Source organism: Nelumbo nucifera, chromosome 3, assembly GCF_055504915.1.
Source record: "Nelumbo nucifera cultivar China Antique chromosome 3, China Antique-T2T, whole genome shotgun sequence".
NCBI lineage: Eukaryota > Viridiplantae > Streptophyta > Magnoliopsida > Proteales > Nelumbonaceae > Nelumbo > Nelumbo nucifera.
The window spans coordinates 106,434,771-106,460,260 of record NC_142651.1 but is presented as its reverse complement, the minus strand read 5'-3'; the positions used below and the strand labels follow the sequence as shown (position 1 = coordinate 106,460,260).

Here is a 25,490-nt window from a genome sequence, read left to right as displayed (position 1 = left end):
AACGCTGCCACTGCCTTCCATGTGTCATCTCATACCACTGATTCTCCTTGGGTTATTGGCTTCGGAGCCTCAAACCACATGACCGGTAAGTCAAATTTATTTCAGACATATAACCTTCTCTCTGGGAGAGATAAGGTAGGACTAGCTGATGGTTCTTTCTCTACCATAGCTGGCCAATGTACCATTACCTTTCCCACTCGGCCTTACCCTTTCTAATGTACTGCATGTTCCGAAATTACCTATTAATTTGCTGTCTATTAGTAGTATAACTCACTCCTTGAACTGTTCAGTCACTTTTTTTCCATCTTCATGTGTGTTTTAGGATTTGGCCTCGGGGAAGACGATTGGTAGAAGAAGCATGGTGCATGGTCTCTACGTGTTGGAGAATAAAGCTGGTCTTGTGGCTACAGAGTCCATGAGTTTGTCAAGTGAGAGTCAAGCCTATTTATGGCATAGTCGTCTAGGTCATCTTTCTTTTGAGTCATTAAAAGTTATGTTCCGAAAGTTGTTTGAGTCCTTGTTAGTGAGTCAGTTACAGTGTCAGACATGTTTATTGAGTAAACATTGTAGAAGTTCTTTACCTTTGAGAAATAAAAGATTTGAATTTCCATTTCATATTGTTTATTCTGATGTTTGGGGCCCTATTACTCTACCCACTGAGGCTGGATATAAGTACTTCATTACCTTGATTGATGATTACTCTAGATACACTTGGGTTTACCCTATGCGATCTCGAGATGAAGTGCCAAAAATTGTGAGACTTCCAACGCATGGTGTTCGCTCAGTTCCAAATTGAAATCCATATTTTCCAGTCGGACAATGCGAAGGAATACTTCCATAGTGATCTCATGGAGTTTTTTGCTTCGAGTGGGTCACTTCAGCGAAGCTCTTGTGCCAAGACACCCCAACAAAATGGTGTTGCTGAACGAAAGAACCGTCACCTTTTTGAAGTAGCTTGTGGCTTATTAATTCATATGAATGTGCCAAAACGTTTTTGGATGGATGCAGTTTTGTGTGCTACATACATCATCAACTGTATGCCATCTCGGTTACTAGAGTATAAGGCCCCACATAAGCTTTTGTTTCCTACAGCTCCATTGTCCACCATTCCGATGCGTGTTTTTGGGTGTCGTTGCTTTGTCCTTAACCTGTCCCCTACTCGAGGTAAGCTTGATCCTCGGGCTATTCCTTGTGTTTTCCTTGGTTACCCTTTATCTTAAAAGGGGTATCGCTGCTATGATCCTACCTCTCGCAAGTACTATGTCTCCATTGATGTATCATTCTTTGAGAATCAACCTTTCTTCTCGGTTTCTCCTCAGGGGAGAGTAGGGTTGAGGAGAAACAGGTGACTCAAACTCAACTACCTCCTTTACCTGATCCTCCTCCATTCCGGGTTTTTCATCGTCGCCATAAAAGCCAATAGAGTTCAAGAGCCAGGTATACTTGCTCCTATTGATATGCCTGTTCCTCTAAATGTTGATTCACCTGTCATCAATGATCTTGACATTCCTATTGCTAAGAGAAAGGGTGTTAGATCTTATACCACTAATCATCCTATCTCTAATTTTGTGTCCTATGATCACGTTTCACCTTCATTCCGTGCATTCCTCTCTTCTGTGGACAGTGTCCCCGTTCCTAAGAATGTGGCAGAAGCTTTGTCTAAACCTGAATGGATAGATGCAATGCAGGAAGGAATTGATGCATTAGACAAAAATGGCACTTGGGTGTTGGTGGACCTTCTTGAAGGGAAGGAACCAGTGGGTTGCAAGTGGGTGTTCACAGTGAAACACAAGGCTGATGGATCTGTTGAATGGCACAAGGCTAGATTGGTAGCTAGAGGTTTTACACAGGTATATGGAGTGGATTATGCAGAGACTTTTGCTCCAGTAGCCAAGATGAACTCTATCAGGATCCTTCTTTCATTGGCAGCAAATCTTGACTGGGAACTTCACCAATTGGATATAAAAAATGCCTTCTTGAATGGTGACTTGGAAGAGGAAGTGTACATGACCCAACCTCCAGGTTTCTGTGCCAAAGGCAGTGAACAAAAGGTGTGCAGGTTAAAAAAATCTTCATATGGGTTGAAACAATCACCTCGGGCTTGGTTTAGTAAGTTCCATTTAGCAGTTCAACAGATGAGGTTCAAACAATGCCCGTCAGATCACACTCTATTTGTGAAAAGAGGTGAAGGGAGAATTGCAGCTCTTATTGTGTATGTGGATGACATAGTGATCACAGGAGATTGGGAGGCTGAAATACGGAGACTAAAAAAATTCTTAGTCACTCAATTTGAGGTGAAAGATCTAGGCCCCTTACGTTATTTCCTTGGAATTGAAGTTGCCCACTCTCACAAGGGCATCTTTATTTCCCAACGAAAATATGTACTAGATCTACTAGAAGATACAGGCAAGTTGGGGGTAAAACCAATTGACTCACCAATTGAATCTAATCATCATCTGGGAGACAGTCAGGGAGAGTTTTTGAATGATGTGAAGAAGTTCCAGAGACTCGTAGGGAAACTCTTGTATTTGTCTATGACCAGGCCTTATATTGCTTATGTAGTGGGTGTCCTTAGTCAGTTCATGCACAATCCTAGGACAACTCACTTTGAAGCTGCAGGGAGGATCCTTAGATACCTCAAGAAGTTTCCCGGAGCTGGTTTGTTGTTCCAGAAACATGGTCACTTAAAGGTGGAAGTATATATTGATGCTAATTGGGCAGGAGCAGTCGATGATCGAAAGTTTACCGGTGGGTATTGTGCCTTCGTAGGAGGAAACCTGGTCATATGGAGAAGTAAAAAGCAAAGTGTGGTGGCTAGATCTAGTGCTGAAGCAGAATATAGAGCGATGTCTCATGGGGTTGCTGAAATCATGTGGATAAGAAATCTGTTAGGTGAACTGGGTTTTGCAGTGAGCAATTCTATGTCACTCTACTGTGACAATAAAGCTGCCATAAATATTGCTGCTAATCCAGTCTTGCATGATAGGACGAAACACATTGAAGTGGACAAGCACTTTATTAGAGAGAAACTTGTAAATGGAGAAGTGTGTACTCCATATGTCAGCTCAGAAGAACAACTTGCAGATATCTTCACTAAAGGTCTTCATCATGTGCGGCACAATGATTTGTGTGACAAGTTGGGCATTATTGACATCTATGCTCCAACTTGAGGGGGAGTGTTGGAATAATTTAGTTATTTGCGTTAGGGTCTGTTTGGTTAGTTAAAGCATTTTTTATTTCTGTTATGTCTTTTATTGTACTCACTTACAATAGGGGCACAAGGGTCTTTTCCCTTCTTATTTCTATCGCCTTAATAATATAATAAAAGCTGGTGCCGCCAGCACTGTTCTATTTGTTCCAAACTTTTTCTTCTTCTTTTCTTCATTCTCCTTTCTCTCTTTCCTTCTCTTCTCTACTTTCTCATATTTAATCAGATTTGTTGTCAAAAGTGCCAAAGCGCATTCTAGCCAACATATAGTCTAGAAAATCCCAGTTGACATGATCGTAGGCCTTCTCCTCCTTGAATCAATTAATTTATTGGTTATTAATACCCCGTCATGAATGTGCTTGTTATGCACAAAAGCCCCTTGATAGATGGAGATGCGAGAGTTCCACACACACCTTAACCTTGAATCTAGAAACAATGTTTTAAAAGGCGTGGGAGGCGCCTCTAGGCGAGGCACTCCCAAAATGCCCTGAGGCGTATGCCAGAGGCGCTAACACCTCTAAGGCATACACCTCATATGCTTTTTTCATATAAAAAGACAGAAGAAAAAGGAAAAAAAGGAAAGGAAAGGAAAAGAAAAGAAAGGGACAGGAAAGAAAAAGAAAGAAAGAGAAAAAAAAAGAGGAAGGGAAAGAAAAGTGAAGGGAAGAAAAGATAAGGGGAAAGAAACTAGTGCTGCGCATCTTTATTCTTCTTAATATAAAAGATTTCTATTAAAAATAAAGAAAAAAATGAGATCCCCCCTTCCTCGTGACCCCCCTCTTCTTAAAGAGGCTTATGCCTCCTTTTGTTCGGGAGGCTTATGCCTCTTACGTACTAAACTATGCCTCACGCCTCTAGGTAGTGGAATGCCTTGTCATGCCTCCACGTTTTAAAACATTGGCTAGAAATTTTGCCAGAATCTTATAGACTTCCAATTAAACTGGTCGGCTGAAAGTCCTTGAATTCCACAACTCCATTTTTCTTTGGAATTAAGGAAATAAACGAAGCATCTAAGCTTCTTTCTAGGACTGCATAACTATGAAAGTCCTCCAGAACTCTCAATAAATCATGCTTTATGACATCCCCCTCCAACTCATCTAAATCTCTCTTTTACTTTCCTCAAAATTATGAAATTGCTGTTGGACACCCAATTAAGAGAAAAAACACTAACTAACAACATACAGTGATTGGACCACAAACCAAAAAATGTAAAATGACAAGATTAACCCTTGAGTGGGGATGCTCTTTATTTGCTTTGTTCTGTTTGTGTTGTTTGTGCATCCTCTCGTGTACATCCCCCTCTCCCTTTTTTTTCTCAAAAAAAAAAAAAAAACTATGGCTCGAAATTAAGGGAAAAGTAAAGAAAAAACTTCAAAAAAATGTTTGAGGAGCATCAAGATTTTATGTTGCCATTCTCACCATCTGTGAATGATGAGACCTTGAAAAAAAAACCTGTGTGTTGTTTGTGCATCTTCTCATGTACATCCCCCTCTCCCTTTGTTTTTCTCAAAAAAAGGGTTTCTAGCTGATAAAGGCAATTTTTTGCCTTGAATATCAAAAAAATAATCTTTTTATAAAATAATTAAAATAAGATAGCTTTTTCGAAAAAATATGAAGAAAGGGCAAAATGACACTGTTCCTCGTCTTCTTCCTTGCCTCTGTAGATTTGAAGACGATGGCGAGACTTTGAGGAAGACCAAGGCGGATGAGAGAAGAGGAAGAGGAGAGTTTTGCGCACTGACATGGGCGGATAAGGCAATCGTCTTCCTCCATTTTACTTACTGACATGGGCAGATAAGAAAAGAAAGAGGAATGAAAAAAAACAATGGATTCACCCATATCAGTGGAGGCACCGTCGCCTTCATGGTTTACTGTAAATTCATGTTGATTGAGGGGATAACTGGATTCGAAGACGAGATCCATGATAAGGAACAATGGATTTGTCTTCATTCCTGTAATCTTGTTGCTTCCTTGGTAACAGTAACCAGTAGTTGCAATTGCAAGCGCCGTTTCCCTTTTTACACTCCTCTCCTCTTTTTCTCCTTTCCTCTTTTGTTTCTCCCTACAGGAAACCTCTGATGCTGAGTCTCATTATCTTTTATAAACAGTGACCATTCCACCTTCTCTTTTTCTACATAGAAGCAAAGTAGAAAAGAAAAATGGTAGTTTTCGCTTACTTTCATGGTTGTAGTTCAGTCTCTAGTTCCTTTGTCTTCCTCCAAGTATTGCCGTCGTCTTCGAATTTAGTGTATTGGCATGAATACAGAGGGCAAGGAAGAAGACGAGGAACAATGTTATTTTGCCCTTTCTTGATATTTTTCTGAAAAAGCTGTCTTATTTTAGTTATTTTTTATAAATATTAATTTTTTTTTGATATTCAAGGCAAAAAGTTGCCTTTATCAGCTAGAAACCCAGAAAAAAAACCCTATGGCTCAAAATTAAGGGAAAAGCAAAGAAAAAACTTGAAAAAAAATGTTTGAGGAGCATCAAGATTTTATGTTGCCATTCTCACCATTTGTTAATGATGAGACCTTGAAAAGGAAGTAAATAGTAACTTGTGCATATCTATGTGCCTTATTTATTTGTTATAATTGTAGAAACTTTATTGATTGGATAATATGCAATTAACTAACGTGTCAAAAATAATAAGCAATTAACAAAAAAAATAAAACTAAAATGTAGAAACTTCTAATTATTAGCCTCTTTTTTTCTGGTACAAGTAACCATTGAAAGAATTTTATTAAAAGGTGTACATTACATCCAGTCATTACAAGAGGTAGACCCTACTACCTCACCCTTGTCATGTGACTACAATGTAGCCTCTTTGTACCATTTGAATCTTCACTTGGGAATTACTGGTCAGCCATCTAAACTTAATTTCATTTCTGTAGCTCCACATTGCTCCCTCTTCATTCAATACCCACCCCATTACCACTTTCAAATCGCCCTCAATGATAAATTTGTTACAATCGAGCTCTCTTGTTTACTATACCAGAAAACATATGTCCAAAGAAATTTAAGTGGCTAAGGAAGGGGTGTTTACAAGCTTCTCTTCCTTGGATTTAACATTTTCTATGTCAAGTTTGCCTGAGGAAGGGGTGTTTACAAGAAGAACCAAACCGATCAGACCAACCAAACCGATCCGATCCAACCCGATCTGGTCGGTTTCTCAAAACTTTTGGTTGGTCTTGGTTTATAAATATAAACAACCCGACTGGTCTGGTTGGTTTTGGTTTTTCAATCTGAAAACCGGAACCAACCTAAACCGAACCGACTATGGATATTAGAAGGCTGATACTTCTGGTTTTGGTATAGAAACAATGGGACTCTCTCCACTTTTAAGACTTTACACAGTACTTTTTATAAATATACACAGTTGGACTCCACTTTAATTATACTTTTTTATATTAGTCTTGAAGTTGGAGACAATTGGGCTCCCCTTCATTCATTACTTTTTTGTAATAGCCTTGAAGTTGAAGAGACTTACACAAAAATGGCGACTATCTTTGGGTTGGTGTAGTATAGACACTACACTCAACAGCCTATATGACATAGAAAAAGATGGTGTCTTACTCAAATAAACAATGAGACAAATCAGCCAATAAGAGCCATATACAAAATAGGAAAAAGAGATTGCAAATCAATAAATAGGAAAAAGAGACTTACACAAAGATGGTGTTTGACCAATTGACCATCCCCAAAATGGCCCGACCAAACCGAAAAACCGACCCAAACCGACCCTTCGTGTTTTTTTTTGATAAATAACAAATATTTTTATTCAGAGATATTGATATAGAAAAATACAAAGGGAGGGGTAAAAACTCTTAACCCTCCCAGGAGAACATTTCAGATTACAATGCTGCCCAGAACAGATTATCTCTTCCCACCCCTTGTTTAGCCAATGAATCTGCTAAGGAATTGGCACACCTCTTAGTCCACTGAAATTTGACTTCCATATTTTGTATGAGATATCTAATTTTCTTCTTTTCACTCAGAAACTTCCACAAACTAGAATCATCTTTCATTAACCAGTTGATAGTCAAATTAGAATCACCTTCCACTATCAGGTTTCTGATATTTAATTCTTGAGCTCTTTTTAAACCTTCCATAACAGCCAATATTTTTCGGCTCTCAGAGAGTCCCCCCAGACAATAGGACCCGAATACAATGCGATAATTCGACCTTCATCATCCCTAAAAGCTCCCCCTATACCCGACAGACCTGGATTTCCTTTGCCATCAAAGTTTAATTTAGTGAACCCTGAAGCTGGTGGGGACCAAATTGGGTGAATTACATTCTTCCTTGGAACTGACCAAGCCACTTCTTTCCACTTCCTGATGATATCTCCTTCTGAGTAGTTTTAAAAAATGTGCAAAGTCTTAGCCCACTGAATCACCCTTATGGAAATTAATTCAGTAATTACACCTTTATTTCTTTTTTTCCCATGAAAGGTCCGTTGGTTCCTTTCCTCCCAAACTGTCCAACATACAGCTGCTCTTACACATCTCCATACAATTTTCCCTCTCTTCTTCAGCCCCCTAACAGTAGTATAATGGAATAGGCTTTGTACATTTGAGGGAGGGGTCCACCTGCATCCAAAAAGATAGAAAAACCAACATCAGATTTCTGAAACAAATGGACAAGAAACCAGTAAGTGATAACAATTCTCACCATTCTTCTTACAAAGAATGCACTAGTGTGGGGATAAACACTAATTAGGTCTTTTCTTTGAAGTAAGTCACAAGTGTTACATTTTTCAAGGAAAACTTCCCAACAAAATGCACTAACTCTGGGAGGAATTGGTCTACCCCAGACTTCCAAAAAGATAGAAAAACCGACCCTTCATGTTTGGATCGGTTTTCCCTTATAATCGGTTGGTTTTGGATTAGTTGTTTATCAAACCGACTAGGTCGGTTCGGTTGAGAAAAATCCTACAACCGACCCGATCCGATCCATGAACACCCCTAGCCTGAGGCATTAATACATGCTAACGATGTAGTTCAAAATTGCTAAAGGCTGACTGCAAGTACCACCTAGTCTAATTAAAACAATTATAATATTAAATAGGCTTTAGTCAAGGAATTTTTGCTTTATTCTAACTAATGTATTGAAGATCAGGTTTCTGATGAAAAATGTATTGAAGATCAGTTACTGGACAAATGCGAGAGCATAGTTGTCAAGACGACAATGCGCCCTTGGTGGCTTGCCTTGCCTAATTGCCAAGCCGTTTTGTACAGTGTGTTTTATATTCTTAATTTTTGATTTTATAATTATAAAATAGACATTATTAAATTACAATATTTATTTTGTGTGTTTATATACTGATTTCTTTTTATTATTTTCTTATTTGTTAGGGTTTAATCAACACAAACATTGCTAAATGATGTATTGAACCCCAAAGACTTCAAAACCTGAATAAATAAGGAAGAACTTAAACTGTTGTCTAATCAACACATTTTCTTCTTTCACATCTTTTTCTTTTTCTTCTTCTTCCACATTTTCTTTTCTTCTTTTCCTATAACAAAAATTGAAGTTCAGTGCCTATATTTTTTGAATTTTCTTTTCTTCTTTTTCTTCTCATGAGTATGTTGGAATATATTGATTTTGTATACTTTAACATGAAGTTTATGCTTTTTTTTATGAAAATTGTGGATACTTATTAAGGAAATATGGTTATGGAACCTAGAGAACTGCTCTAGGATATATGTTTTTTACTTAAAAAAAATCCATCACCTAGTTGACTAGGTGACAAGACGCCCCTTGTCACCTAGCCTGCCTTGGCGTCTTGAAGTAAGAGTACGCTTTGATGCAAACTTAAAGAGAGGGCCTGAAAAAAGATCTTAACTGAAGTATTGAGGAAGATTTCAGGACTTTTTATATCTGATAGAGAAAAATGATGATTAGCGTTAACACTGCCAAATCCAAATAGCTGAGAAATGGCTTTATTTAGTTCAATTGTATGATGTAATAAATCCATTTGTAAAATAAAGGCTAATTTAAATATCTAATGCAGTTGATTTAATAATGCAATCAATCCCATGAGCCTTAAAGTCTTATACATTCAGGCCCAAGCCCATAGACTTTCATTAGTTTATAGTGAACCTAAATGGTCCTTTTAGAAGATTTTCTGTAGATACTATTGTTACTTTCCAGGTTAGGGTTTGCCTTAAAGGCAAATCCACCTATCTCTATAGAAGGCATTTTATTGTTGGGATTAATGAAATGGACTAGAGAATGGCCATTAAATCGTCAAGTTGCTCCCTAGATGCATCTACAGAAAAGTGAATTGGTGGCAGTGGGAGAGGTTCAAGAGCTGCAGTCTTGGGTTGATTCTTGGGGATTTAATGTTGGTAAGTTCCCATTTGGGATCCAATTTTGGGAATGCCCTTAGGGGCTAGGTGCAACTCCAAGTCTATTTGGGATCCAATTTTGGAGAGGATTGAGAAGAGGTTGGCTGGATGGAAATTGAGGTACGTATCAAAGGGAGGTAAGGTCACTCTAATCATGAATGTCCTCTCATCCCTACCTGTTTATTTGCTTTCCTTAGAAGAATTCCAGCTGTTTATTTGCTTTCCTCTCATCCCTACCTGTTTATTTGCAACTCCAATTCCAGCTGGAGTTGCAAACCAGATTGAGAGGGAAATAAGAGAGTTTTTTTGGATGGTGTGGAAGGAGAGCAAGAAAATTCATTTAGCTAACTGGGAAAGGTGTGTAAACAAAAAAAAGAACGGAGGGCTAGGAATTAGAAGAATTCAGGAAATGAATTTAGCCTTACTTGGCAAGTAATTGAAGCAAAATATGGTACAAGAAGTGAAGGTTGGGTCCCTACTGATGCAAATCAGTCGTATGGTTGTTCAGTTTGGAAGGGAATCGAAAAAAGCTATATTGCTTTCAGCAAGGATATCAAATTTGTAGTGGGAAGGGGTACTAGAGTTGACTTCTGGTTGGATCGTTGGAGTGGTAACAATACACTAAAGGATGATTTCCCCAAATTATTTGCAATTGCAGCAAACAAGGAGGCAAAAGTAGCTGAATGTGTCCAGTCTCAAAATGGGATGCTTGTCTGGAATCCTCTTTTCAGAAGGGCTTTGAATGATTGGGAGATTGAACCATTTAATAGGCTTCTTCAAAGATTGTACAATACTCAAATCGACCCAGCAAACAAAAGGTTTTGGGTTGTAGATAGCAAAGGCCAGTTCTCGGTGAAACCTTTCTATGGTAAGCTGGCCCAAGAGGAAGATCTGGAATTTCCTGTGCATATAATATGGTGCAAGCACATTCCATCGAAGGTCTCTTTTTTTATTTGGGCTGCTTACCTGAACAAGATTCCTACTAGAGACAACCTGGTTAGAAGGGGTGTGGTGATTGATTCTAAAAGACGTGTCTTGTGCAACAGTGATGATGAGACTGTTGACCACCTGTTATTGCATTGGAGCTTCAGTCACAGAATATGGGTGAGGATTTTCAGATTTTTTGCAATCAGAAGTCGCTTCCCAGAATCAATGGCTGATTTTGTCAACAATTGGAGGGTACAAGGCCTAAGCAAGAAAGGGAAAGTTCTATGGTATCTGATTCCAGGTGCTATGTTATGGTCTATATGGCAAGAAAGAAACTCAAGGATATTCCAAAACAAAAGTTTTCAAGAAGAGGAAGTGTGGCAGAAGATTGTGGGGAAGCTGTTTTCCTGGTCTTCGATTCAGCTAAAAGTTGACAGTTCTTTTTACAGTTCTCTTTTTGACTTTAAAAGCCTGTTTGTCTCTCCCATTGGTTATGTAGTTTGAGTGCTGTCTTTGTACTTTCCTTTTGAATTGATACTTCTCAAAAAAAAAAAACAAAAAAAAAAACAAATGAAGTTTGCCATTTTTTCTCTGTAATTTGTGGTTTGAGAAGGGAAGCTCTTTTTCCTCTGATGGTGTGACTTCACCTTCATGGCGCCTTCTTTTTATTGTTCTCCATTTCTTAGTTTATTTCCACTTTACTGAAGCTTCCATTAGAACATATGTTGTTTTCCTGTTAGTTCTCTTGAGCAGCAAAGTTGTCTTGGAGTCCATGTCTGTTTTGTGCTATTGCCTCAGGTTCCGCCTCTGCACTATTTGAATTTGTGATAAGGAAATAGAATTCAAAATATGAGCATACATTATCTCCTTGTTTTCTCTAAACGAGGATGGAATGGAAATACATCATAAAAGTATTAGGACATGAAGCTATTTTAAAAGATCAATCAAATAACAAGTGAAACATGGCTGGAAACAGACAAAAAAAGGTTTTGTTTCTATCATCTTGAATGGAAGCCCAACATGGCTATCAGCCACTTGGTATAAATATCCTGTTTCAATGTAAAATGGCCTAAAACAACTTTTTGTAATTTACAAACAAACTTCATTGTGCACCGCTTGTCTCACATGAATATACCCAAGTAAAATGAGTGTCCATCAATGCAGGATTGAATTACTATCTATGATCTTTTGTGTCCCATGTTCTTACTTCTACTGAAAGCATTGCTATATTGATGCAGGAAACTCAGCAAAATCCATATCTAAGGAATATGCAAGATCTCCTTTGTGACTCAAGTGTGTAATCATGTTCTTTCACCAACTCAATTAGGGTTCTACTTTCTGATTTTTTATTCTTGGAAGTAGCGTTTCTTTTACACTGAATTTTTATTGGACAATGTCAGGTATGATTCCTTACCCAGAACCTTATCAGAGTATGTATCAGCAACGACGATTAGGTGCTCTGAATATTGAGTGGCGTCCTCCCTCCATAAAATATGCCGTTGGAGCGGATATTACTCTTGGCCTCCCAGATTACCAACTGCTGCCACTGGCAGACCTGGACAGAATGATTGAACCATTACCGGAGTTTATTGATGCAATGGATTGGGAACCAGAAAATGAAATCCAGAGTGATGATACTGATTCAGAGTACAATGTTACTGATGAATATTCTAGTGAAGGAGAGCAGGGAAGTTTAAATACCAGCTCGTCTGGTGATTCAGCATGCAGTGTAGAAGATAGTGACGTTGAACACAGTCTTAAAGATAGCCTTCGCAGATCAAAAAGGAAAAAACACAAGGCAGAAGTAAGTTTTGTTCTTTTGGGTTTTCATTTGATATTCTTGTCCACACCTACTAAGTATTAAGCTTCCATTACTTTTGTAGGTTGAGTTCACAACTTCTTCTGGGAGGCGTGTTAAGAGGAGGAATCTGGATGAGTGTGATGGCACTTTGCCCAGGAGTAATAGGAGTAAGAAATCAAGAAATGGCCGTAAAGCTTCAAGGAAGAAATCCTCTGCATCAAAGTCATTGCGACCTCAGAGAGTTGCTGCACGTAATGCTTTGAATTTGTTCTCTCGGATTAGTGGAGCATCAACAGATGGAGAAGATGAAGAAAACGTGGAAAATGATTCATCAGAAAGTGATTCAGTGCTACAAGATTCAAATGTTCAGAACTATGAATCTGATAGATCTATGCAGAATCTGCAACAGAAACATTCAAAAGGGAAAGATACATCCTTAGATGATCTTGACAATGTTGTCAAACCTCCTGAGGCTTCTGAATCTCAGATGAATGTTGGAAACAGGAAGAGGTTGGTTTTGAAATTGCCTGTTCGTGATTCAAAAAAGCTTATTCCTCCAGAGAACACAAGATCCGAATCTGGCAAGCATGTTGATTTAATGAGCTCATCATCCAGATTTCATCAAGAAACTACTAGAGCAAACAAGACTTGTGTAGGATCCTATGATCCTGGCTCCTCTTCTGGTGATGCAGTTGAAAGTCTGCAGTTTCAAAGTAGTGCTGGAACAAAAACAAGAGAGAGAACACAGTCTGGAAGGGTTGATGATCATTTGGAGTTATCTGCAGGCTACAAGGAAAACAAGATTAAATGGGGAGAGGTCAAGGCTCGTTCGTCCAAGCGTTTCAAATTTGCAGATGCCATGGCAGTAGATGCATCCCTTGGATCTATTGTGGGTTTTGATGGTCATGCCAGAAATGAGAATGTCAACAGATTTGTGAAATCTGAACATGATACATCACTTCCTTCAGAAGTTCAGAACCATGGAGATAGGATAGAAGGTAAGATTGATGATGATGGGAAAGACTTGACAGCAATCAATTTAGAGAGTGTGGATGGTGCAAGAAATAAAGAACTTGGATTTCCTGATTACATGCATGCATCTTCGTCATTTGAACTGGGCACTTGTAATGGGAATGCCAGCAAGGAATCCAAAGATCAGCTTGAGTTTGGTGATTGTAAAAATTATGATGACTCACTAAAAGGAGTTGATACAACTAATGATGATCAATTTGAATCTTCTCTCTTTAGCTCTCAGAATGGAGGTGAACACTCCAAAGAAGTCAAGGAGAACCCTCAATCTATTCATACTAAGTTGAGGATCAGATCAAAAAGGATTTTGGACCCTGAAAGTTCTTCCAAGCAAAAGTCCGCTGTTGGAATAACAGACTGGGAAAGTTCTAGAGGTGAATTAATGTCTGAAAATATCCTGCACATGGAACAGAATATAAATTCAGGAGTAGCTGAAGAGGATGAAGGTGCATTAAGAGACAGTCATGAGGACTGGCATGGCTTAGGAAAACCTGATGCACATATTGATACAGGTTGCAGTCCGTCCAGTTTGGAAGATTTAGGGAAGTTGCATTCAGATTCCAACAATAAGATGTACAATGCTGTTTACAAAAGGTCAAAGTCATACAGATTAACAAATTGTCTAGAAGGGGATACTGGTGGTTTGGATGAAAGTATTTCAAATGCTAGCAACCATAACCTTGATGTAAAAATAGATTTCCCTGAAGCTGGACCTGATGGCACCCGTAGAACAAGATCAACAGGGACAAAGGCAACAACAAAAGAGAGGGAAGGTTATGGATCAGTGGGGACATCAAAATATGTAGAGAAGTTGACCACAAACAATCGTGAGCAGATCCCATGTGAAGATTGGATGTCAGGTTCAAAAGTGACCGTTGGATTAAGGTCATCTAGAAACAGAAGGGGCAATTATGACAATGACTTGAATCTTTCAGATAAGAGGAAGGCACATCATTCAGCAAGAAAATTGTCATGGTTGACATTGGCAGAGCATGAAGAGAGCTACAGATATATTCCCCAGCTAGGTGATGAAGTTGTATATTTTAGGCAGGTAGGTACTTCATTTATGAATTAGTGTTTATGATCCATAAAAAGTTCTTGATTGTAGTATGGCATTCAATTATTTATGTACAATGGTTTACATGTTGGCTTTGGTTATTTCAGGGCCATCAAGAGTATATAGAATCCAGTCGTTCAGCTGAAGTAGGGCCTTGGAGGTCATTTAAGGGGAACATAAGAGCTGTTGAATTTTGTAAGGTTCAAGGTCTTGATTATTCCACCCTTGCTGGATCCGGGGAGAGCTGCTGTAAAATCACACTTGAATTTGCAGATCCTTCTTCCAGTGAGTTTGGTAAAAGATTCAGGTTGACTCTGCCTGAATTGATCAATTTTCCAGACTTTCTTGTGGAAAGGACAAGGTATGATTCTGCCATTAAGAGAAATTGGACACATAGGGATAAATGCCAAGTCTGGTGGAGGAATGCAGATGAGGAAGGTGGGAGTTGGTGGGAAGGTCGTGTTACAGTTGTAAAACCCAAGTCTCTTGAATTTCCAGACAGCCCATGGGAAAGATATCTTATTCAATACAAGAGTGATCCTGCAAACCCTCATCCACATAGCCCTTGGGAGTTGCATGATCCTGATATCCCATGGGAGCACCCTCATATTGATTATGAAAGCAGTGGGAAGCTGTTATCTCTTTTTGCCAAGTTAGAGCAGTCAGCAAACAGAAGTCAGGTTTGCCTTCTATTCTTATTTGGCTTATAAATTTCTGTATTTCTTTTTGCATTTCTTTTCTGGAGTATCTAAGAGTTATCTATAGGTTAAAGTTCTTCCAACCTTTGTGTGGATGGCCAGTTATTAAGGTTTTCTGAATTGTTTTTTAATTCAAAGTTTATATGAGGTTGTGATTCTATTATGAATGTTGCAGGACCCTTACGGGATTCAGAAGCTGAAACAAGTAGCACAGAAGTCGGATTATCTAAATAGGTATCCCCTTACCCCTTTCTCTCTCTCTCTCTCTCTCTCTCTCTTTCTCTCTCAACTTGACAAATCCTTAATTTATCTTGGATTTAATAAATGCTTATATATATAGTAACATTGTTTTGTAATTATGGTATGTAATGAGCTGATCCCTCGAAGATTCTAGTAACAAATTTAGAATAATTGTATGAGATGAATATTATAAAATTAAACTTGATTCTAAATCAAGATTCCTGGCGTGCTGATTTGTAAACCAGAGGATCTTATTTTTCAGGAAAATCTATGTTACCGGAAAGACATGATACCAGTGGAGCTTTGACCAATCAACACCCCCATTCCAGTTGAATTTTGATAAATGCCACCTGATTGGTTACTGGTTGATTGGTTACAAGCTTTTTCTGGTATCATAGTTGAGCCCTATTTTTATTTGTTTTTAGTGCAAAATTGAGTAGGATGTTGTATGAAACAATTTTGGCTATTTGGGATTGTTGCAGATTTCCTGTTCCACTATCACTTGAATTAGTCCAGTCAAGGTTAGAGCATAATTACTATCGCAAATTGGAGGCCGTGAAGCATGATATCTCGGTTGCACTGTCAAATGCCCAATCATACTTTGTGAGAAATGCAGAACTTGCAGGAAAGATGAGACGCCTAGCAGATTGGTTTACACGAGCTCTGTCTTCATTGTAGTCCTCAGCAGAGACAATTTTGTAGAAGGATCAGTCTCCGATGAGGTTTGAGCAAAGCTTATTCTGGTTTTGTTGTAGATATTCTTTTAATTTTTATTTATTGCAAGGTCTTTGATTTGTACCCATTGATCCAATTTTGGGGATTTGTTGGTTTTCCTTTGGGAAGATTGTTGTTGGGGAGAGAATGATCTGAAGAAAGAGCCAGTTGTGGAAAATCACAACCACCAGAAATTTATTCTTGTATAGACAGATGCTCACTTCCATCATCAATCATCAGGAATAAGAAGAAAAGAAAAGGGAAAAAAAAAGTTAAATAGTTAACAATATTTGGACCCATTGGGTCTGTTTAGTGGTGTTCCATCTCTAATAATTACAATAGGCATGCATATCCTAAATGGTTAGTGGAGTGTCAGTTATTTTCCACCACTTAAGGCTGTGTTTGGAACCGTGGGCGTTTTCTCAATAAACGCTGCCACGTAGGGTGCCACAGGCGTTTGGCGCAATAAACGTATTAGAGGTTAACCGGCAGTTTGTGCGACTGTTTATAAAAAAAAAAAAGAAAAAAAACACCGATAAACGGAAATGGGTGGATTTTCGTGCAATGAGACGGGGGCAAGGTTCAATGTATCGTTACGTATCGGCTGATATGTATCGTTCCATGACCCTTCCGATACGTTCCTACAGTGGGTGTATCGGGAGTCTGACCGGTTTAGGGGATGGAGGGGTCTTAGACCGGCTCCCCTGAACTAGTTTCAGAAAAAAAAAGTAAAAAACAAGTATTGAAACGCCTGATACGTCCCTACTAGTATATCGGGTGTATCGATATTTTGAACCTTGGTTGGGGGAAGTAAAAAATTCTCGCTTTCCCCAACAGCTTTGTGTTTCACGAAACATGCATTTGACGTGGTGCATATGTGGACGGTGATGTGGTGATTGAGGGAGAGAGATCTCATGTTTCGTGGATCATTGAAATTGTAAATAAAACTCCCATGCCCCAAACCTTTATCAGTGTGAGGGGCTTTTCACAAGGATAGCTGCAGAGGGATAGCCCAATATTCAAAATATCGATACGTCTGATATGTTGGTAGAGGTTATTGGGTGGTATCAGTATTTTTTTTTTTTTTTTTCAAATCTGGTTCATAGAGGACGGTTAAAGGTCCGTCCACCCCCTGAGCCGATCAAAACCTCAATACAATCTCTGTAGGGGCCTAACGGGAATCTCTTTATAGAGGTCGATACGTATCAATATTCTGAAATCTGTTTTTACAGATTATTGATCTATTAATGTTTGGTATTTCAATCCATGTTTCCTCCCAACGCCCCTATCATTTGAGTTTGGGCGTTGGATGTGATTTTCATCCAAAATCAACCGTTGGATTTTAAAATATGCACAAAGGATAGTTTGGACCATTAGATTTTAAAATATGTCACTCAAAAATCAAGGAGAGGTGTTACACCGAATCACCCATATGGCCCACTTCTTGAAACACCCTTCCAAACAGCATAAGGTAGGAAATGTTTCTCATTGCTGAGTTGGCAAGTGTCTATATATGCTATTTTTTGAAACGCCCAACCTACACTTTCGCTACACTTGTCTTCCATTTCCATTCACACTCTGACGACTGACTAGTGTCTCGTGTTTTTTTTGGTGGTCTCATACTCAAGTGTTTACACAGTCACTTGCGCAAACAAGTGACAAGGAGGTGTGCCAATTAGATTGGATTTGGTCCAATCCATTATAAATGGCCCATCGAATTCAATTTATAGAATATTTTGGACCCATCCAATTCAATATCTAGATCGTTCAATTTATTCAAATTCATTTTGGAAAAGTATGGACAGGTTCAATGCAGATTTCTGATTTTTACTGTAGAGTTATAAACATTTAAAAGGTTAAAAACTCCTACTCTTCACACCAATGTTCGCCTGTGTATTGACATCAATTCCGAATTAGCATCCACTCCAACTATACTTTGGGCCTACAAAATCTGACCCTGGTTTAATCAGTCATTCTCCTAATTCATTTTGATTTAAATTGATTTCAATCCAAACCCGATTCATTAACACCCATATTCTTATCTTATATCAACGGAGCAATTATTGACTTAATCCAATTTAATATAAATTTATTATAGATAGACCAATCCGTCCAAAATGATTTTGCACTATATGAGGGATCCAAAACCGGCCCATTGACACCCTTAAAAGGACAACGCCCCCAATGCCAGTCCTACATACGATCCATGGGACGCAGAATGAGATGAGCGATTGAAATTATTGAATGATTGTGACTGGCATCGTGGAGCGTTTATCATGGGTTTTACTTTTACGGCCCGCTTAACTGCTTAAATGCGTTCAGCTAATCTGATCAGTTCACGGCATTGCTGATTAGCAACCAAATCAAGAAGGAAAAGCCTTCCCGCGCTACGACAAACCACTTTCAAGGTGGTATACCTTTCCACAAATCAAAAGGAACAGCACATACTCAAGAATCCTCTGCTCGTCGTCACGATCGTTCAGGAATCTGGAATCAAAAGCATGGATGCGATCCTTGAGATTGGTCCTGGTACAGGAAACCTCACCAAGAAGCTACTCGAGATCGGAAAGAAGGTGATTGCCGTCGAATTGGATGCTCGAATTGCAGTGTCGCTTCTAAGGGATACCGTTTTCCAATCGGTTGACGGTATGTATAGATACATCCACTTTCCATCTCTCATTTTCTAAATTCTTTCCTCTCTTGTTTGGTTTTTTTTCTACTTGCTTTTTCCTCTCGCTTAGGTAGAGGATTCGTTGCTTTCTCCGTTGAAGCTCCATCCTTGGAAAAATACAGCTTCGTAATTTATTCTTTTAGTTTCAGACTTTCAGTGTACATGCATTGCTGCAATATATGGGCTTGAAATGCTGCCGTTGTTGGTTTGCAGGGTGCCATGAACATCTAGGAATTGGGCATATTACATATAAAATATGACACAGAAACCACTATGGCTTCGTAATGTTTACTGCGTCCACTGCAAACCAGCAACCTTAGTTGTTCATATTTGTGTTGTTCAAGTATGACATGCTATGCAAATTATTGCCCCGGTATAATATGTAAAACTAAATCCAGAGCAAACCAGGAAGAGAAGCTTATGCACCCAGAAAGAAGACAATTCTGCATTTAGTGTGGTTTGACAATGGTTGTCTGTTTACACAGATAAGCCCCTGCTAGTTTTTTTTTTTTTTTCTCTCTCATAAACCCTAATTTGACACCTCCACCACTGATACGAGAATTTGCCTTTAGTTTTTGAACCCCCCAACCCAAACAGTAGTTTTTCTCTCCTATCTGTGTACTTGGCACCATTAGATTAAAAGACATCTAAAACAACAATTTATGTAGAAACTTATTACCTCTAGTAGGTTTAACTCCTCTAACCTCTATCACAAACCGTATTAGAAAGTACTTAGTAATGATTTAAGATTTGCTTTCAGTCACGGTCCTCTGTCCTATGCAATGGTGGTTGAACCTTCTTTATCTTTATCAATGTCATTGTATATGTTAGTCTACTATGCTTCATGTCCTTGAGCTTCAGACTAATTAGGGTTAACCATTCAATGTAAACAGATTATTCAAGGAGATGTGCTCAAGTGTGATCTTCCCCATTTTGATATTGTGTGGCGAACATCCCTTATCAAATCTCTTCTTCACTCACCTTTAAGTTGCTGTCACATTGACCAGCTTTCAGGTGTGCTGTTATTATGTTTCAGAGAGAATTTGCCATGGGACTTATTGCTCAGTCTGGAGATAACCTCTATTTCCACCTTTCAGTGAACACCCAACTGCTAGCCCGTGTTAATCATCTTCTCAAAGTAGGAAAGAACAATTTCCGGTCTTCACCTAAGGGAGACTCCTCTGTGGTCCGAATTGAGCCAAGAAAACCACATCCCCCTGTGAATTCAAGTGATGTGATAGGTTAATCAGAATTTGCTCCAACCGGAAGAACAAAACTCTAGGTTCAATATTCAGGCAGAAAACTGTCCTTTCTTTGCTAGAGAAGAACTACAAAAACCTGCAAGTGTTACAACAATCACAAAAGGGGCCTTTAAATGATACAGAGATGAATGTGTCTGTTTTAGGAGATACCTTTGAGGACCTTAGCATGGATAGAAGATGGAAGAGATGAAGATGAGATGGAGGTGGAGAATGGTGATGCAGGAGGGGAGGGGTCTCGAGTTAAAGATAAAGTTTTGGGAGTTTTGAAACAGGGAGATTTTGAGAAGAGGTCTTCCAGGCTCACACAAGTGGATTTCTTATACCTCCTGTCTTTGTTCAACAAGGCTGGCATACACTTATCCTGATTCAGGTATTAATTCGTAAAAGTTGTTTTCATTTGCTTTAGTTCACCCAATTTTGTTTTCTTTGCTTGCTTTTGTTTTGGTTTATTTAGGGGGTGTTCGAACACCCCTTGTAATGCAATCATACTTGATTTGTTTCTTGGATTTGTTATTTCATTACTACTTTTCAATCCGTCACATATTTGGTTCTCTTTTTATTTTTGTTTTTTTCTTTGGCGTTTAAGCGTCTTTACATGAGTTGCTACGGTCATGGCTGCCCATTCATTGCTCTGTGCCTCGTTCTTTTAATTCTTTCTCATTCTAGGCAAAAATGGGCAAGAATGAATAACATTAGAGTGTTTGGTTATAAAATTCTTGCCATGACTATATTCTTCTTAGAATGAAAAATTAGCCCCATGTAGAGGTGTAAATTGGGTCGGGCCGCCCGATTTTGGACCGGCCCGGCACAAAGGCCCACGGGCCATGCCAGGCCCGACATGGAGGTCCGTGCCGTGCTAGGCTGGGGGTTTGAGGCCCATGGGCCCGCATGCTGACACGGCCCAATCCGCGACAGCATGAAGCACGGCCCATAGTGGGCTACGCTCGGCCTGCCCAAGAATATAGCCATTGCCCCCCCCCCCCCCCCTCCAAAGAGGCCCAATTGTTAGTTTCAATTTTTTTTGGTGGGGGGTTACAGAAATACCCCCCAACAACTATAAACAACCATATTAGGGGGGTATTTGTGTATTTTGCTTATGGTGGATTGAAAATGACATAAATGCCCCCCAAGTATATAACTAGTTTAGAGGGGCATTTTGGGTAAAGTCATAAGTAACTTTACAATGACCAAAATACCCCTCCCAACAATCAAATAACATATAGTTTTTTTGGGTATTTTGGGCAATTGAATTATGTTCAATTCCTATAAATAGCCTTATCCTCCACCATTCTCATCATACCAATTCAATAATTCTCTTAATCTCTTATCTCTCTCTCTCTCACACATACTCATACATTCTCAATTATCTGCAATTTGAGGAATTTTGATTAGCTGGTTGTCTGATTCTGCATTCTCCAATTCTCAAGTCTCAACTTTATCGAATTTTGACTTTCAACAAGAAGGCCTGCTCAACCAACTTAATTGTCTCGATTCGGGAGGCTTGGATGTTGAAAGGCTTCAACCGTTGAAATCAAGTTGGAATTTTGAACCAGCAATCTAGGCAAGTCAAATTAGATTAATTTTTATCTTTTTAGAATTAAAAAAATGGTCGGCTCTTTTGAAAATTGATTCCCCAACATGTTCACCATGGATGACATTCAATCGCATTACGATAGTGTTAGTACTGATGCGATTGATGTCAATGGAAGTGGAACTTTCACCCCCGGTAGTAGTGATACTAGGGGAAAAAGGAGGGCTTCTAAGTTGAGTAGCCCGGTTTGGAATGTTTTCAAAATAGAGGATATTGATGGAAAGGGGAAAGGGTCGTTTGCCAAAAATATAGGAAGGACTTTAGTTATTGTAGCAAGGGTGGTACGGGTCATTTGAGCAGACATCTGCTCACACATGAGCGAGAGGAAGATGAAGGGAGAGATACAACCCAAACACAGATTGAGAGGGGGACTAGCTTTGGTACATGTAGAACTTGCTAAGTATATTGCTAAGTATATTGTACATGTAGAACAACCATTTATATTAGCTGAAGATCCAAAGTTAGAAAAATAGTTGCGTAGTTCTGTAAACCCACAATATAAAAAAATTTCTAGGAATACTATAAGATCTAATGCTTTAAATTTTTTTTATTCATATAAACAAAATCTATTTTTTTTGTTAGCAAATCTTAATTCTAAAGTTGCAATTGTTTCGGATGTTTGGACATCCAAATTTAATATTAGTTATATTTGTGTTACCGGTTATTTCATTGATGAAAATTGGCTTTTGAATAAAAGAATTTTAAGTTTTACTAGGCTTGAATGGCTACATAGTGGCTCAGCTATTGTTGCAAGTATTTTAAATACTTTGCATGCTTATGGATTGTTTTCTATTAGTTTTGATGATGCCAACAATAATGATTCTACAATAAATATTTTAAAATCTCAATTAAAGCCATGCTTAAATGATAAATTATTTCATATTAGATGTGCATGTCACATCTTAAATTTATGTATTAAAGATGCCTTGAATATTATTTCTACTCATATTTCAAAAATTAGAAATTGTATTATATATATAAAAAGTTTAGGGGCAAGAAAACAATAATTTAAATATTTATGCCAAAATTATGGTTTAAAATCTAAACATTTTATATTAGATGTAAAGCATAGGTGGAATTCTACCTATGCTATGTTAGAAAGTTGTATATCTCATAAACAAATTCTTTATGATTTTTATAATTTAAAAATGACGAATGATATTATATTTGAGGAAGATTAGGAAATGGCGGTCTATATAAGAGATTTTTTAAAACATTTTTATGATGCAACAAATGAATTATCTGGAATTTATTATTCAACTAGTTGTAATTTACCATATTAATTAATGGTAATTAGTGGTTGTTTTGCTAAATATAGAAATAATCCACAATTTCAATGTATTGTTGAAATTATGAAAAATAAATTTAAAAAATATTGGGAGAACATTTCTCCCTTTTATTGTTTAGCTACAATAGTAGACCCTAGAATTAAGAAAGATGGTTTAGATATTTTACTTGAAACATATTGTGAAAATATGAATATTGATATAGGAAATAAAAAAGAAGAAATTAATAATTTATTATTTGAAATGTACAGTTTGTATGAATCTGAAGTTGTAGAAAATATTCCTACAACTTATTCATCATCTTCTTCTTCTATTTCTGACCTTGAGCCCAGTAGTAGAAGAGAAAAATTTTTTTATTTAATAAGTAGAAGGCAAAAATCTGCTAGTTTTACAACAAGTTCATTTATTGAATTTAATTTTTATTTAAAAGCAAAATTTTCTAATTTAGGTGAAGTATCAAATAATTTTGATATTTTAGCTTGGTGGAGTGAACCCTCGAAAAATTATCCGGTTTTCACCGTCATGGCACGTGATCTACTAACCCCTCTGGTGTCTACAGTTCCATCAGAGTCTTGTTTTAGTACAGGTACTAGGGTGTTGGATGACAAAAGAAGCTGCATGAACGATGAGAGCATAGAGATGTGCATCTGCTTCAAGGATTGGCTAGATGCAAAAGATAGATTACAAGACAAGGGAGGGCATGATACAACATCGGACATTTCACCTGAAGCAGATGATGAAAGTCATGAATGATGATTCATGAATTTGACTACTTGTATAGAATTTTTCATTTTTCAAATTATTGTAATTTTTTTTAATTTTATTTAATTTATTTGATATGCTTTTTTAAACTTTTAACAATGTAATTTTGTATTTTCAATTTGTAACCATATTGTATTCTTTATATTTTATTAATTTATTCCATTTTTATATTTCATTCATCCAAGTATGCAATGATCCAATCATTTTGTAATTCACTGATTTGTACCATTCAAATTTAAATAAAATAAAATTCCTATTTTTCTTCCAATTTGTTATTTCATCATTCTTATTTTGATTTGGTTAATTTTTTTTTTCATTTATGTGTTAAATAACTTAGATTTCTCATTTCTTAATTTTTTAAATAGTTTCCAATTCCCAAAGTTCATACGAAAGTTAAATATTTTAGTTTTACAATATTACTTAGAAAAGAAATCAAAATTTTCAAAAAAAACAAAAAAAAATGAAAAAATATAGTGCAGCCCGGTTCGGCCCAGGCCCAAGGCCTACCCTTTGGCCCAAATTTCCCACCAGGGAGGACAGCATAGCTTGTGGCGGCCCGCCCCACTTTACACCTCTAGCCCCATGGTACAAAAACTAAGTAGTTTGCAGCATGAGAAATAATCATGCCCCATCTTGCTCATTTTCATTCTTTGAGGAAACTCTTGCCTATAAAACTATTGCCATAGATGTTTACTTTTGCGAAAGCACTTTTACAAAAACACTTCTATAAAAGTATTAAAAGTATTTTTATGAAAGCACTTTATGAAAGTACTTTTATGAAAGCATTTTTAAAAAAGTATTTTTATGAAAGCAATTTTAAAAAAGTATTTTTATAAAAGCACTTTTAAAAAAGTATTTTTATGGAAGTACTTTTACAAAAACACAGTACTTTTACAAAACATTTATGCCAACTCATAAACATTGATTATTGGAGACCTACGCTGGCGATTAATGAATATCGCAAATTTTTTTATTTATTTTTGGGAAAAGTGTTTGGTTCATAACAATATTTTCCCATTCTACCTATTTTTACCCATTCTTATCCATTTTAGAATTTCATCTTAGATAAAAATGAAAAAAAATAAGAATTAAACCAAACATAGCTAAAGGTGCAACCTTACCATAGAAATTAGAAAATGGTCCCCACTTTCCACCTTTGGATTAAAAGGAACCAATGCATTGTAAGAGACTCAATAACTTCTGCACATGATTTGATATTCTGAATGTCTCCTTACCACTTTGTTTGTCCATTTATCTTTCAATTTACGAAAAGATAGAGGAAATGCATTCATTCCAGATGAAATGCAGCAGCTGCTTATTTCAAGGTGCACCGTTGTCCTCTACGGTCTACATCTGGGAGCAGTGATTTGACAAGCTATTTATTCGCACCGTATGGCAACATAAATGACTGTGAAGATGGTGTGAGCACGGTCATGTGAACACTGAACCCATACTGAAATGGGCAGTGTTTGATCATGTTGGAAGCGGTTCTGTTAGGAACATATTCACATCACATATCTAAAGTATAGCCAAGGGAAGATTCCCAAATTTCAATAAAAGGTGGATATTCATAATGCAAGGTTTTTAAAAACCACGATATAATGCTCACCGAGCTACTAAAACGTGGTTATCAGATCGACCTGCTATATCAAAATGAAGCAATGCATGTTCAGCCGTTTCTTTTGCTTTGCATGGTTTCAAGTATGGTAAATGCTTATAAGCACAATATGCTATATTAATATTTTTTCCTATTAAATATTATACTTCATACCCACGTTTTCTCCTTTTCATACTCTATTATACATAAACGACATGAAAAATGCCGGATCTCGTTTCATATTTTCAAAAGAACTGACAACACCCTGAAATGACAAAAGTGCAGGCAGTAATAACC

General features: G+C 37.6%; 1 protein-coding gene and 1 pseudogene across 3 annotated transcripts in view; both read left to right on the top strand.

The window, feature by feature from the left end:
• LOC104598790 (uncharacterized) overlaps positions 1-16,313 on the top strand; it is a 74,781-nt gene extending 58,468 nt beyond the window's left edge. For both annotated transcript variants that reach the window (XM_010261011.3, XM_088900195.1), the window contains exons 19-24: positions 11,724-11,778; positions 11,886-12,289; positions 12,369-14,366; positions 14,480-15,052; positions 15,246-15,304; positions 15,793-16,313. In XM_010261011.3, coding sequence (XP_010259313.1) covers positions 11,724-11,778; positions 11,886-12,289; positions 12,369-14,366; positions 14,480-15,052; positions 15,246-15,304; positions 15,793-15,988 — 3,285 coding nt within the window. In that variant the 3' untranslated portion in view covers positions 15,989-16,313. The remainder of the gene's footprint in view (positions 1-11,723; positions 11,779-11,885; positions 12,290-12,368; positions 14,367-14,479; positions 15,053-15,245; positions 15,305-15,792) is intronic.
• Positions 16,314-16,569: 256 nt separating this feature from the next.
• LOC104599045 (ribosomal RNA small subunit methyltransferase pseudogene) lies at positions 16,570-23,784 on the top strand (annotated as a pseudogene). The gene is made up of 3 exons (XR_016083841.1): positions 16,570-16,611; positions 18,360-18,670; positions 19,589-23,784. The product of XR_016083841.1 is annotated as a ribosomal RNA small subunit methyltransferase pseudogene (transcript).
• The last annotated feature ends 1,706 nt before the right edge of the window (positions 23,785-25,490 follow it).